Below are 15,084 nucleotides of genomic sequence, written 5' to 3'. Positions count from 1 at the left end.
GCCTTTGTAACTCTCGTTTGCATTCGGTCTTCCTCTCTCTAGGCTCCAGAAAAGAGAAGAACCCCAGTTATGAACCCGCTCCCAAGAAAGTGAAATGGTCCAGCTGTTGTAGCACGTCTTCGTCATCCTTCTTGTCAGACTACGAGAGTTCTGAGTCTGAAGATGCCTTGAAGGGCAAAAGTAAGAGTTAGGATCAGCTGAAACCGGTTTGGCTCAGTGGATAGAGCATCGGCCTGCGGACTGAAGGGTCCCGGGTTCGATTCCGGTCAAGGGCATGTACCTTGGTTGCGGGCACATCCCCAGTAGGGAGTGTGCAAGAGGCGGCTGATCGATGATTCTCATCGATGTTTCTAACTCTCTATCCCTCTCTCTTCCTCTCTGTAAAAAATCAATAAAATATATATTTAAAAAAAAAAAAAAAGAGTTAGGATCAGTCTGGCCTGATTCTAGACGGTTTAAAGGCGGGTCATCTGACAGGGTTTGGGCGCTCAGGCGTCACTCACACCTGCCTGGACCCTTATCCCAGCCTCCAGGTCCCCCTCCAATCCCATCTCTACACAGAATTGACCCCCGTCCCTCCCTGATCACAGTCACCTTCTGTTCCCATTGCCCCACAGTCTCACCTCTTCAACCTGGCACCTGACACTCTGTGCGACCTGGATCCTGTCTTAGCTCTCACAACAACCTCTGTGCACAGAAAATTTACTTTCTGGCCCTCGCTGGTTTGGCTCAGTAGATAGAGCATTGGCCTGCAGACTGAAGGATCCAGGGTTTGATTCCGGTCAAGGGCACATGTCCAGGTTGCAGGCTCAATCCCCAGTGGGGGGCAGTCGATCAATGATTCTCTCTCATTGATGTTTCTATCTCTCTTTCTCTTCCCTTCCTCTCTGAAATCAATAAAATATATATATATATATATATATTTTTTTTTTTTTTTTAAAGGCCGAAACCAGTTTGGCTCAGTGGATAGAGCATCATCCTGCGGACTCAAGGGTCCCAGGTTCGATTCCAGTCAGGGGCATGTGCCTTGGTTGCGGGCACATTCCCAGTAGGGAGTGTGCAGAAGGCAACTGATCGATGTTTCTCTCTCATTGATGTTTCCAGCTCTCTATCTCTCTCCCTTCCTCGAAAGAAAGAAAATTTACTTTCTAGAGGTACTTTGAGGGGCCCTCAGCCTTTGGTCTTTGCCTGTCTGTTTCCTCAGCAGGGATCCTCCCCTCCCTGCCCTGCTGGCATGCCGCCACTTTCCCAACACGCGGTCAGGTCTCCAGGAAGCCTTTTCTGAGCTCCACAGGCTGAGTCAGGGCCATCTCCTTTCCCTCAGAGCCTCTCTCTGCTCTTTGCGCACCTGCCGTGCCAGTGCCAGTCCCTGGAGCACCAGTGCCATCTAGGCTTCTGGCAGCCAGCGAGGAAAGGAGGCTTGCGGGCCACAAGCCGCTCTCCTCCCCCCCAGGTCCTGAGATCTGACGTCGCAGCCCTCCGTGTCTCCTCTTTGTCCCTTGTTATCCTGTAGGCCCCACCACCGCGGGCCATTCTGTGCCTTGGGGAGGTGGGAGGTGGGAGGAAGGGGGACGTTCATATTTTTTTCTATGTCCACGTCCAGTTGATATCTTTTCCTCCTCACCACACCTCCCCATTCTCTTGCCAGTCCGGCAGCCAGTCAAGGGCAGGGCCACAGCCTAATAAGTTTCTTTCTTTCTTTCTTTTTTTCTTTCTTTTTAATATATTTTATTGATTTTTTTTATAGAGAGGAAGGGAGAAGGATAGACAGCTAGAAACATAGACCAGCTGCCTCTTGCACACCCCCTACCGAGGATGTGCCCGCAACCAATGTACATGCCCTTGACCGGAATCGAACCCGGGACCTTTCAGTCTGCAGGCCGACGCTTTATCTATTGTTGTTTTTCATTCGGCACAAATTTCTTTATACTTAGCACAAGGCCAAGTCTTGTCTCGGGATGTTTTTTGGTTGAATGTCTAGAATGTCTTTCTTCCCCTGGCAAGTTCTATTCATTCAACAGGACCGAACGCCAATGTCCCCTCCTCCTGGAAGCCTTCCCTGACTTCTCCAGGCCCCGCCAGTCTCCTTTCCATAGCTCTCTGACTGCCTTGCCCTGATGGCTGTGTCCAGGTCAGACTCCCCCACCTAAGCAGGGCTCTGGTGGGAGGGGCCCAGGTCTGACTCACGTCACAGGGACCTGACCCGCCGAAACCGTTTGGCTCAGTGGATAGAGCGTCGGCCTGCGGACTGAAAGGTCCCAGGTTCGATTCCGGTCAGGGGCATGTACCTTGGTTGCAGGCACATCCCGAGTGAGGGGGGTGCAAGAGGCAGCTGATCAATGTCTCTCTCATCGATGTTTCTGACTCTCTGTCCCTCTCTCTTCCTCTCTGTAAAAAGTCAATAAATTATATATTTTTTAAAACACACACACACAAAAAAACAAAGACCTGACCCGTGAGAAGTTTCAGGAACCATTTTGTTGTTTTTCTTTTTTTCTCTTTTCTTTTTTAATATATTTTATTGATTTTTCACAGAGAGGAAGAGAGAGGGATAGAGAGTTAGAAACATCGAAGAGAGAGAATCATCAATCAGCTGCCTCTTGCTCACCTCCTACCGGGGACGTGCCCACAACCAAGGTACATGCCCTTGACCAGAATCGAACCCGGGACCTTTCAGTCCGCAGACCGACGCTCTAGCCACTGAGCCAAACCGGTCTTCGGCTTGTTGTTGTTTTTCATTTGAACAAATGAATAAGTGAACAGAACTATGAGTATTGTCTCATTATTCATTCAACTTTTCTCTCCCGGATGCCCCTTCTCCTTGATTCTGGCCACCCTGCCATAGGATGGACCAGTCCTCTGATCCCCAAAAGCAGCCCGCAGAAGAAAAGCCCCCGGACCCAGAAGCGGCACCATGTGACCATCTCCCTGGAGGCTTTGCCTCAGGGGACAGTGATGACGGACAAGAATGGACGGTACTGGAGGCTGGCATCCTTGCAGACCAGGGACGACCAGGGCATTGTCTATGAAGGTACACCCTGTTTTCAAGCAGGCAGGCGCTGGAACCAGGGCAAAGGGAGGGGGGGCCCCTTTCTGAGAATGAAAATGGAAGCCATACCCCAGCTGCACACCTGCCTCTAGGCCAAATTCTCTTAGACCAGTGGTCGGCAAACTGTGGCTGGCGAGCCACATGCGGCTCTTTGGCCCCTTGAGCGTGGCCCTTCCACAAAATACCACGGCCTGGGCGAGTCTATGTTGAAGAAGTGGCGTTAGAAGAAGCTTCAGTTTAAAAAATGTGGCTCTCCGAAGACATTTCAGTCGTTGTCCTGTGGATATTTGGCTCTGTTGTCTAATGAGTTTGCCGACCTCTGGGTTAGTAAATGCCAGACCCTCCGGAAATCCAGCGAGGCTTTTCCAAGGAGAGCAGTCTCAGACCTGCTGTGTTCATAACCTTTTCGTAGCTGGGTGTTCCCAGAGAGAGAAAGAGGCAGAGAAGAGGAAGCTGTCTGGAAACACGGAGGAGCAGGTCTTGGAAACCGAGAGTGCCCCTGGCCCTGTGGGAGCCAGGGAACCGAGACGGCTGCTCCTCACTGGGAAGTTTGAGGGCGCTGTCACTCACTTTCCCTGTAGACCAAGCATGTCAGACGCACAGCAGGCGGGCCGCACACGGGCGGCGAGTTTGACATGCTTGCTGTAGATCATAACCTCGCCCGTTTTGTCCGTCCACAGCTGAGCCTGTCCCCGCCTGGGAGCCGAGTGGCCAGAAACGATTCTCGCTGAAACTAGTGAGTGGGCCTGGGGGGTGCCTGGGCCAGGGAGGGAAGCGCTGAGGGAGGGTCTGGGGCTTTGGCAAGAGCATCCTGGGTCTCCCAGCCTTTCTGTGGGCTGGGGCAGGCAGCAGAGCCTGGGGCAGTGGGACCTGGGCCGGGCCTCAGGTTCCTCATCTCCCAGGGAGCTCAGAGGCCCTGCCTCTCACACGTCCCAGCTCTGCGATCTGAGCATGCGCCTCCCTCTTTGAAATGACTCTCGTCACCTGTAAGTCTGAGATCAGCACACACCGGTAACAGCACACACCTCAGGCGGCCCATCTGCCCACCACTGCTTGCCTCACAGCTATATATATATATTTTTAAATATATTTTATTGATTCTTTACAGAGAGGAAGGGAGAGGGATAGAGAGTCAGAAACATCGATGAAAGAGAAACATCGATCAGCTGCCTCCTGCACACCTCCTACTGGGGATGTGCCTGCAGCCAAGGTACATGCCCATGACCGGAATCGAACCCGGGACCTTTCAGTCTGCAGGCTGACGCTCTAGCCACTGAGCCAAACCAGTCAGGGCTTCACAGCTGTATTTATTGAGCACCAACTATAATATAAAACGGAAGTCTTCCTGGAGCCATACTGGCTAAGGCATGAGTGCTGGAATCGTGGGTGACTTTTATTTCTTCCGATTTTCTCACCCACCCTCACCCCCCTGGGACCCTGGGACAGCTGGGTTGGGTCTCCTTCCTGGCCCTAGATTAGGGGTGTCGAACTCAATCAGAGAAGGGGCCAAAATCTAAAATCCAGCCTAAATCGCGGGCCGAATGGTTTACTGAACAGTCATAAACTGTCATTGTGATGGAAATGCAGCGGAGTGCAGTGATGACAGCGCAGTGCGGGCCACATTGCAAGGCCTGGCGGGACGGATTTGGCCCGCGGGCCTTGTGTTTGACACATGTGCCCTAGATGGACAGAGGCCATGTGAGTGGTTTAGAGCGAGGGCTCCGGAGCCAGAGAAGTAACAGCGCCTGCGTGTTGAGAGCCTGTTCCGGGCCGACTCTGGGCTGAGCGTTTCCAAGCAAGCCTGTGGGGTAGTGACCTCGTTTCCCAGGGAATCCCACAGCTGTATCTCCAGCGCCCAGAGCAGTCCTCAGCACATGGTAGGTGCTTTGTAGAAAGAGTGAATGAATGACAGCTGGGATCTGAAACGACTTCTCTTTGACCCTCTGCTCTTATGAAGCCAGCTGTACTCGTATTTAATTCATTTATGTGGTTTTACTGCTGGGGGAAATGACCCAGTATTAACAATGGCCTGAGCAAAAATACTATTTTATTTCTCTTTCACATAGAAGCCTGGGACAGTGGTCCAGGGCTGATATGGTGGTTCCGTAACGGAGAGGTCCAATTTCCTTCTCTCTTGTTGCTCCAACATTCTCAGCCCATGACCTTCATCTGTGGGTTGACATGGCTGCTCCCGCCCCCACGGCCTGTGCACTCCAGCCAACAGGAGCAGAGGAGGCAGGGGGAGCCTGCCCCGCCCATTAAGGGCATAACCTGGGGGTTGCCCAATTCTCCTTGGCTCACATCCCCGATGGCCAGAACGTGTCACGTGGTCATTCTTCACTTCAAGGGAGGCTCAGGAATCCAGTTTCCAGCGGAAGGCCATCTGTTTAGTGAAAACTTGTAGGTCCCGTCGTAAAAGAAAGGAAAGGAGCCGAAACCGGCTTGGCTCAGTGGGTAGAGCGTCGGCCTGCGGACTGAAAGGTCCCAGGTTCGATTCTGGTCAAGGGCATGTACCTTGGTTGCGGGCACATCCCCAGTAGGGGGTGTGCAAGAGGCAGCTGATAGATGATTCTCTCTCATCAATGTTTTTAACTCTCTATCCCTCTCTTTTCCTCTCTGTAAAATACCAATAAAATATATATATATATATTTTTTTTTTTTTTAATTTTTTTAAAAGAAAGGAAAGGAGCCTGGGCACTGGGAGGTAACTCGAAGTCTCTGATACGGGGTCCGTGTGGCACCCTGAGGAATTTGGTTACGATCTGCAGGACTTGATGGGGAACCTGAGTTGTTGCTGGCATTACCCTGGGGCAGTGGTCGGCAAACTGCGCCTCATGCAGCTCTTTGGCCCCTTGAGTTTTTAGCAAAAGCCAGCTTAGGAGTACTCTAATTAAGTTAATAAGGTTCCTACCTATATAGTTTAAGTTTAAAAATTTGGCTCTCTAAAGAAATTTCAATCGTTGTACTGTTGATATTTGGCTCTGGTGACTAATGAGTTTGCTGACCACTGCCCTGGGTAATGCTTGGCCAGCAGTGATCTGGGGTCCCTTGTCTGAGGGATTCCAGTGTGACAGCCTCCTCCCCCTCCCCCCCACACTAGGATGCCAAGGATGGGCGCTTGTTCAATGAGCAGAACTTCTTCCAGCGGGCCGCCAAGATTTCGCAAGGTACTCTGCAGGGAGTGGTGGGCAGGGGGGCAGACGTGGAGGTACCAGCTTGGTCAGAGCACCTGGCTTCTCCCTGAAGGTGTGGGGAGGGTGGGGGTTAGACAGAAGGCCCTGTCACCCCTCAGTTTTCAGGCCTCACAGGGCCGACAGCACGGGCGGAGGCCAGCTCATACCAGCTCTTGAGAGCCAGTTGTTCAAATTTCAAAATGAGCTCAAGCCAGTTGTTAAACATGGCCATTATTTAAATTAATTACATCATAACAGTACAACAAGTTAGGCTAAGAAGAAGGGTAAGCCGGGACCGGTGTGGCTCAGTGGATAGAGCGTCAGCTTGGGGACTGAAGGGCCCCGGGTTCGATTCTGGTCAAGGGCATGTACCTTGGTTGCGGGCATATCCCCAGTAGGGGGTGTGCAAGAGGCAGCTGATCGATGACTCTCTCTCATTGATGTTTCGAACTCTCTATCTCTCTCCCTTCCACTCTGTACAAAAATCAATAAAATATATTAAAAAAAAGAAAAGGTACTACATTGTAGTAACTACAATATAAAAAAGAAGAAGAAGAAGAAGAAGAAGAAGGGTAATAAGTACTCAAAACTCATCACTTCATAATTATTCGTCTCTTTCTGTAATCTACACCCTTGAGATGGTTTATGTCCTTGTATCTGGACGGTGGGGACGATACCTTACCAGTGTGCTGCTGCAAATCCCTTCCCATCTCCACGTTCTGTGACGTCATGTCGGTAGCTTGAAATTGACCTTGGTGGGAATATTTACACCATAGAAATTGGCAAACACTACAAACCAGGGCGCTTTCTCCCTGGACAGCCAGCTGTTAAACTGTTACCAGCATCCCGCTGCCTCTGTACCATCCCATGGAGATCCCGGAAGACGGGCTAACGTCTAGCGGCACCATGACCTGTTTAGTCATTTCCCGATCTTATGAGCTATACGTGTGAATTCAGTTCTCCCGTTCTTATCCCGCCCACTCACTCCAGATTTGTATATTCTTTCCCCATGTTTAGCCCTTGTCACCTGCAGGCATAGATGAGATTTCAGGGGTCACCAGGCCCACCCTGTGAGCACCCCCACTGTCACCCACCCATAGAGGTGGTGTTTCCGACCAGGAGACCCAGGGTCTGGCCTGAGCACAGATTCTTTGCTTCTGGCCTGAGAATGGGCTCTTGTCCCCAAGGGCCTGGGCCCAGGTGGGCTCTAAGCTCTCAGGTCCCTGCTTCCCACAGTGAACAAGTGGAAGAAGATGTCCTCAACCCCCTTACTGGCCATCCCCACCTGTTTTGGTTTCGGCGTTCACGAGGACAAGTACAGGTGAGTCGCTTAACTCGCTACCCCCCCACTGGCCCTTTCCTTTCTCTCCCTGTCATGCGCTGGGACGTGGCTGGGGCTAGTTGCTTCCTTCCTTTCTCCTGCTTTGAGCCAGGCGATCCCCACCCATCAGAACCCTTGATCTTGCCTGGGACCAGCTGGCCACCCAGCACAGTCCCCCCCCCCCCCCCTCAGTGTCCTTTGTTCTGCTTGCTCCCCTGTCATCTCTCCACCTGGGGTGCTCGTGTCTTCCAGGTTCTTGGTGCTCCCCCTGCTGGGGAGGAGCCTGCAGTTAACCCTGGATGACAACCCGAAGCACATAATGTCCATGCAGTCCGTGTTCCAGATGGCCTGCCGGCTGGTATGTATCCAGGGGTGGCCCCCGGTGCTGGTAGGTCAGGCTGTTCCTTGGCACGTTCCACCCGGCCGCCCTCTGCTGGACCCTGAGGACAAGCACCCCCAGGCCGTTAGCACCAGCGGAACAAGCATCACCCCCAGGGGCGTTCAGGGGCTGTGGCCCTGGAGGAAGGACCCCAGCCTCACTTTGAGGCTATCGGATGGAGGTTTGCGCTCCTGGATGGAGGTCCTTTCTAAACCAAGAGCGGGAAATAGCAAGGAGCCGCGGAGAGAGGGAGCGGACGTGCATGAGGCTATTCCAGGCCGTGGGTACAGCTTAGGCAGAGGCCTGTGTGGGCGAGAACATACAGCATTCATTCATTCATTCCTTGCTTCATCCGTCCTTTCCTTGAATATTTATAAGGTCCCTACGGGGTATCAGACACTGTCCCAGGGGCTGGGAGCACAGCAGAGAGGAGCACAGACATGGTTCTTAGGTCTGGTCGGAGAGGATTGTATTAAACAGTTAAACAAATTGTGAAAAGGTCTCTGGATAGAAATGTCCCCCTGCTGCTGAAACCGGTTTGGCTCAGTGGTAGAGTCGGTCTGCGGACTGAAGGGTCCCAGGTTCGATTCCAGTCAGGGGCATGTACATTGGTTGCGGGCACATCCCCGGTAGGGGGTGTGCAAGAGGCAGTTGGTCGATGTTCCTCTCTCATTGACGTTTCTATCTCTATCTCTCTTCCTTCCTCTCTGTAAAAAATCAATAAAATATATTTTTAAAAGTCCCCCTGCTGTGATGGCGAGTAAGAGCACCCAATTTAAATCGGGGGAGGGATGAGAGTGGCAAGGGAGGAACATACTATTAATAGGTGAGTCCCAGAGGTCTTTATGCTCAGTCTGCAGTGACATGGGGAGGGGGAGGTTGGTGTGGAGAGGTCAGCAGTGACCGGATCACGCAGGGCTTTGCATTACCAAGCTGAGGAGCTAGGACTCTATCCTGAGGGCACTGGGGAGCCATGGGGGGAGTGGGAGCAAGGGAGGGGCAGGGTCAGCTCTGGAGGCAGAAGGACCCCGTGGGCCTTGTGGGGAGGGACTGGAGGGGTGCAGAGGCCAAATGAGACAGGACGAGGCCTAAGGAGAGGGGCCAGGCTATGGGATAGAGAGTTTGTAGGACAGACAGAACTTGGTGGACAGTTAAGCCTTGGAGTAAAGGGGGATTGGGATGTAACTAACACCGAGGCAGTTCACTGAGCCTAGAACTCAGTGGAGACGTTGGAGTTAGAGATAAGAATATAAATTGCTTAACTAAACGTATTTCTGCTCTCTAGGAGAAATGAGAACTCTTTGATATAAATGGGCATTGGGTGTGTGTGTGTGTGTGTGTGGGTGTGTGTGGGTGTGTGTGTGTTACACACAATAAGTAACCAACTTCTCTCTCTCCTGAGTTTGCAGTCAACTAAGAAATAGATACAAGAGATACATAGGAAACCAAGTGTTAGCATTAATGCTGAAATTTTAAAAAATATATATTTTATTGATTTTTTACAGAGAGGAGGAGACAGGGACAGAGAGTTAGAAACATGGATGAGAGAGAATCATCTATCAGCTGCCTCTTGCACACCCCTCACTGGAGGGATGTGCCCACAACTAAAGTACATGCCCTTGTCCGGAATCGAACCCGGGACCTTTCAGTCCGCAAGCAGACGCTCTATCCACTGAGCCAAACCGGTTTCAGCTTAATGTTGAAATTTTTGAAGCCTAATTAGAAGACCTGCTTAGGTGTGCTGTCAGAGTGGACTTCCTAATGCTTCCCCCAGAATCAGCCAGCTTAAACCTGCCCACAGTCCCAGCAGAAGCAGGCCATACGGCGGCAGGTCTCAGAGGGGATTCATGCACCGGGCTTGGCATCAGAGCCTCTTTGTGTTAGTCGTGCTACTCACGGAGATCACTTTGTTCTTCCTCCCCCAGCTGGATGCCCTGGAGTTCCTCCATGAGAACGAGTATGTTCATGGAAATGTGACAGCCAGGAATATCTTTGTGAATCCCCTGGACCGGAGCCAGGTAATAGCCAGGTCCTCCCCACCCCGGGGCCCCTCTGGACTCAAGATCTCAGCCGTCTCAAAACTTCCATTTATTTTACAATGCTCATGGCAGACAAAGAATTGCTACCCATCATATATAAAGAGCTTACCTGAATAAATAAGAAGAGATGAGCAACTCAGTAAAAAAGTGAATAATGAATAGGAAAAGCAGTTCATAGAAAAAGAAATCCACAATTTAGTTAAATGTATTTTTTAAATGTTCTAACCTCCCTAAAAAGCATAGAAATGGAAATTAGAACATACTACTTTTTACCCTAGGGTAGACAAAAAATTAAAAAATGATAATATCCATGGTGATAAAAGGATAGAAAGAAATAATTCTTTATATTTTGTTGGAAGTATGAATTGGGCTACCTCTTTGGAAGGTAATTTGGATATAGTAGTCAACATTTTAAATGCATATGTTTTCCTCTGCTGATTCCCTCACTCAGAGGCACCTGGCTGAGCCAGCCTCGGGCTGCCTCACCTGGGAAAAGCACAGCAGGGATGAGTGGAAAGAATATACCTGTAGATATGTACGTACCACAGTGCTGTACTTTTGTATGTAGCCATCATGTAAATAAATGTATGGATTTTATAATATACATATTATATATAAGTCCATAAAGGCATATTTTTTTAGAAAAACAGCACACCGCCCTATCCGGTTTGGCTCAGTGGATAGAGCGTCGGCCTGCAGACTGAAGGGTCCCAGATTCGATTCCGGTCAAGGGCATGTACAGATTACACCCACGATTGAGATGTCTAATTCCAGAGTCCAACCTCCAAACTGTATGGCTTTTCTCCCCACGCCCACACAGGTGACCCTGGCAGGTTACGGCTTCGCCTACCGCTACTCCCCCGGCGGCAAGCACGTGCCCTACAAGGAAGGCAGCAGGAGGCCTCACGAGGGGGACCTGGAGTTCATTAGCATGGACCTGCACAAGGGATGCGGTAAGAGGCCAGAGAGAGGGTTTAGGACTGGAGACACGCTTTTCATACGAGAGCAGCTCTGGGTTTTCACAGCCACAGACAGCAGATGACCAGAGACAGGGTCACCTGAGGGAGCCATGACAGGGATTCAGAATTAAGAACGGGTGGGGTCATTGGGGGGTAGGGGACATCTGTAATACTTTCAACAATAAAGATTTTTTTAAAAAAAGGAAAGAATGGTGTCCCCGGGCATTAGAAAGGTGTGGGTAGTGGTTCAGCACCAAGGACAGAGGGCTGCTGGGCACCAGGAAGCCTGGCAGGTCAGGTCCCGAGGTTCCGATTCAGGATCTGGTGTGGACTTGGAACACGAGAGTTGCTGCAGACTCACACAGGGGAGCTGTTGAGGGAGCAGTTGGCTATCCGTGTCCAAAACGCCGGGCTGAACTCCAGACAGAGACTTGGGTGTGGACAGGATCTCAGGAGTTATCAGCCGGAGCCCTGGGAGAGGGGTGAGATTATCCACGGGCAGTGTGCAGGGGGAGCAGAGAGCCCAGGCAGATTCCGTGAGGAGGTCTTAGCCCCTCTTTCCCAGACCCCATGATACCATGGCCATCCGTGAGCCAGCCTGCGTCCTCCCCACAGACTGGGCTCTGAGCTCACCCAGGGAAAGTCTGGCACGTCAGCTCTGTGTTTGTTGAGTGCTTACACAAGTTGTCTAAATCGTGACAGTTAGGTTGCGTAAGAAAAATAAAACCCAAGGGTCTCTGCTCCCCTGCTGAGGCTGTCTTCAGTGTTTTCCCTCCTGAGCTCTCTCATGCCCTGTTCTGTGTCCTCTGTAACCCAGGTAATCCCACTCTACAACCATCTCCCCACTAGACCGAAGGGCTGGGACCCAACCAAACTCTCTAGAATTTGAGAAATTGCATGGGCTGGCACACAGGGCTCTGTGGGCTCATCGAACACATGAGTGCACGAATGAAAGAGAGTAGATGGGGTGTGAGCTAGTGAGTGCAGGATGAAGGGATGGTGAGAGCGGGAATGAGAGTAACAGAGGCTCGTGAGCGTGAGTAGGCGGACAAAGAATGGTACTGGAAGCCAATTCCAGCATGTCATAATTACAAGAGTTTTATCAAAAGGTTGATGAAACTTGGGGGCTCAACAAGGGCTGAGTCACATATGTAATTACCTATTGGATCGGCTGGAAAGGCACTTTCCCCAAACCTGAATAGGATGATTGCTTGCTGCCTGACAGCTCAGGGCATCTTAATCTATATGTTATTGCCTCCTTCGGTGTAGGCTATTCCCCAATATGACAGTGTTTCTGTACCCTACCCTTGGAAGTATATTATCTTCACCTTGCCTTAGGACAAATTGTGTTAATAAAAAGCAAGGGGTCCAGGGACAAGGGAAGTCTTTAGCTCCTTTAGCTGAAGCTCCTCTGACCCCTAATGCCTTTCAAAACTATCTTTCAGGCAAAATTGGTTTGGCTCAGGGGATAGAGCATTGGCCTGTGGACTGAAGGGTCCCAGGTTAAATTCCGGTCAAGGGCATGTACCTTGGTTGCAGGCACATCCCCGGGGGGGGGGGGGGGGGGGGGCCGTGTAGGAGACAGCTGATCGATGTTTCTAGTTCTATCCCTCTCTCTTCCTCTTGGTAAAAAAATCAGTAAAATACATTTTAAAAAACAACTATCTTTCGCCTTTGGACTCCTACTTCATCTACACACAGCCTTTCTCCAGATTGCTGAACTTCTTAATGCTGGGGAAGAGAACGCTGGCAAACGGATGGGCAGACAGAGCCCATATGTTTGGGTGTTGGGTGTGAGTGCATGGCTGAGTCAGTGAAAGGGAGAAAGGAAGCGGGTGGAGTGGAGCCTCCAGCCTGAGCTGCCTCCTCTTTTCCTCCCTCCCCAGGACCCTCCCGCCGCAGCGACCTCCAGTCCCTGGGCTACTGTTTGCTGAAGTGGCTCTACGGAAACCTGCCGTGGACAAAATACCTTCCCAACACCGAGGATGTCATGAAGCTGAAACAGAAGTGAGTCTGGGGTCAGCAGAGCCCAGCACGGGCCCAGCACCCATGCAGCTGGGGCAGAAGCTCCGAACCCAACAGGGAGCAGATTAGGGAGGCGCTGTCCAGCAGAGCTAAGGCCTCTGCCGTTTTCATTTCTCAGGCGTGCTCTGCCATCTGTTCCAGCAGACAGAGCGTGGGCCAGACTCCGGCCACACACTGCAAGCCTCAGTGTCCTCAGTGAGATGGGATCCTATTGGCACCCACTGCGGGGGCTGTGGAAGGGTTCAGGGGAGTCGGGCACACAGCACTCAGCAGACAGCCTGGCCTGTAGAAAATGCTCACCATGCCCTGGACACCATGACTCATTCCTTCCTTCACGGGATGTGGGCACCCTGAGCAGTTAGGTCTGGGCCCTGCCTCAGCCATCAGACCACACCAGCCACCCGTGTTCATTTTTTTAGATTTATCTTTATTGTGGAAAGTATTGCAGATGGACCCTTTTTCCCCCCACTGACTTCTGCCCCACTCCCACTCCCTCCCCAAGCCTCTACTGCACTATTGTCTGTTCACGGGTTATACATATACTAGAGGCCCGGTGCATGAATTTGTGCACTGGTAGGATCTGGCTGGCCCTGCCCAATTGGGGGGGAGCACCAGGAGCAGGCCAGGCCAGGGGGAAGGGCTACAGGCGGTTGGCCAGCTGGCCCCACCCCCTGGTCGAACTCCTGGTCCAGAGGAAAATTTGCATATTAGAGTTTTATTATATAGGATGCATATAAATTCTTTGGTTAATCTCTTCATGCCCCCTCCCTCCCTCTGAAGTACATACTTTGATGTCTCTGGATCTATCTTGTCTGTCTTCACACTTCCCTTCCTCATCTCTGCACACAAAACCCTTCCTCTCTGTAAAAAATCAAGGGATCCTGGGACAAGGGAAGTCTTTAGCTCCAAACAGATCTGCTAGTTCCGGGGTTTTTTTAGACATTCAGTACCAAGGACAGTGCCCCATTTGGCTGCAAAGGGAAGTGCTGGGGTATGAGGTTCAGCACCAAAGACAGAGGCACCTGTTTGCAGAGGGAAGTTGGAAAGTGCTGCGTGTTCAGCACCACGGACAGGCCATCTGGGCTCAGGGAAGTGAGCAAAGGAGGCTTGGTCCTCAGCACCAAGGACAGTGAACAGCTGGGCACAAGGAGGTGCTGAGGGCACAGGGGCTGGGACTCAGAATGTGGAATAGACTTGGGGGCTGAGTCGCCCAGAAGGGGGCATCCAGGAGACGTTGGCTAACGATGTCTGAGGCGCAGAAATGAGGTCTAAACGGAGACTCAGACCTCAGGTATCTCGGCAATTGTCAGCAGAAGGCCTGGGTCATGCTGAGTGGGAAGAGGGAAAACTCTCCAGTGAGCACCACCGAGTCCGTTGTGCTTCTTAGTTTTCAGCGTGCTGTGCCACGGGTTCCTCTTGAGTCTTGTTTTATTTGCCCCTTTTATGTCCCCCATCCTCCTCCTCTCAACCGTGGACACCCTCTCACACAGGCTTCACACATGTTCCACTGATAACATTCGCTTAAATGTATGTGTATCCTTAAACTTGCATGATGACCGTGGTACTGTGTGTGTTTGACTCGGATAAATGGTATTCTCTGAATCTCGTCTGATTCTGGCTTTTTTCACGCAGCACTGTGTCCTTCAACTTTAATCTCAATGTGACATGTGCACCGAGTTTATTGCCAGTTTGTATTGCCGTGTCTGTGTCCTTGAACAATGTCTGACCTGGGACCTTTTCGTTTGCAGGCCGACGCTCTATCCACTGAGCCAAACCGGCTTCGGCCCTAGTCACCCTTTTAATGTTGATGGTTTCAGTATGAACAGCAGTTCATTTTAGAGCACCTGGTCTCAACCACAGCGACAAAGGGAGGGCAGGCAAGAAACGATGCTCCTGGGAGAGATGTGGGCGCTGACATAGCTGTCCTTCTGGACCCCGCAGTGACCAAAAGAACCACGAGGGGGCGATGTTGGCACGTGCAGGATTCCTGGAACCCTGCCTTCTCTTACTGGTGTGTGTGGCCTTTTCCCATTCGTTCAACAAACATTGGTTCCATTGCTTGTACATCCCAGTTCTTTTTTTTTCTTTTTTTTTTTTTTTAAAATATATTTTATTGATTTTGTACAGAGAGGAAGGGAA

At 51.2% G+C, this 15,084-nt stretch overlaps 1 protein-coding gene across 3 annotated transcripts in view; it reads left to right on the top strand.

The window, feature by feature from the left end:
- The window catches only part of VRK3 (VRK serine/threonine kinase 3), a 29,067-nt gene that overhangs the window by 6,877 nt on the left and 7,106 nt on the right, over nucleotides 1-15,084 (top strand). For all 3 annotated transcript variants that reach the window (XM_045577153.1, XM_036425786.2, XM_045577154.1), the window contains 9 exons: nucleotides 43-180; nucleotides 2,846-3,031; nucleotides 3,730-3,785; nucleotides 6,150-6,216; nucleotides 7,459-7,543; nucleotides 7,796-7,901; nucleotides 9,848-9,940; nucleotides 10,782-10,914; nucleotides 12,807-12,927. In XM_045577153.1, coding sequence (XP_045433109.1) covers nucleotides 43-180; nucleotides 2,846-3,031; nucleotides 3,730-3,785; nucleotides 6,150-6,216; nucleotides 7,459-7,543; nucleotides 7,796-7,901; nucleotides 9,848-9,940; nucleotides 10,782-10,914; nucleotides 12,807-12,927 — 985 coding nt within the window. The remainder of the gene's footprint in view (nucleotides 1-42; nucleotides 181-2,845; nucleotides 3,032-3,729; nucleotides 3,786-6,149; nucleotides 6,217-7,458; nucleotides 7,544-7,795; nucleotides 7,902-9,847; nucleotides 9,941-10,781; nucleotides 10,915-12,806; nucleotides 12,928-15,084) is intronic.

This window comes from Pipistrellus kuhlii, unplaced genomic scaffold (assembly GCF_014108245.1).
Source record: "Pipistrellus kuhlii isolate mPipKuh1 unplaced genomic scaffold, mPipKuh1.p scaffold_m20_p_84, whole genome shotgun sequence".
NCBI lineage: Eukaryota > Metazoa > Chordata > Mammalia > Chiroptera > Vespertilionidae > Pipistrellus > Pipistrellus kuhlii.
The sequence above is the reverse complement of the archived record's forward strand: the minus strand, read 5'-3'. Positions and strand labels throughout refer to the sequence as shown.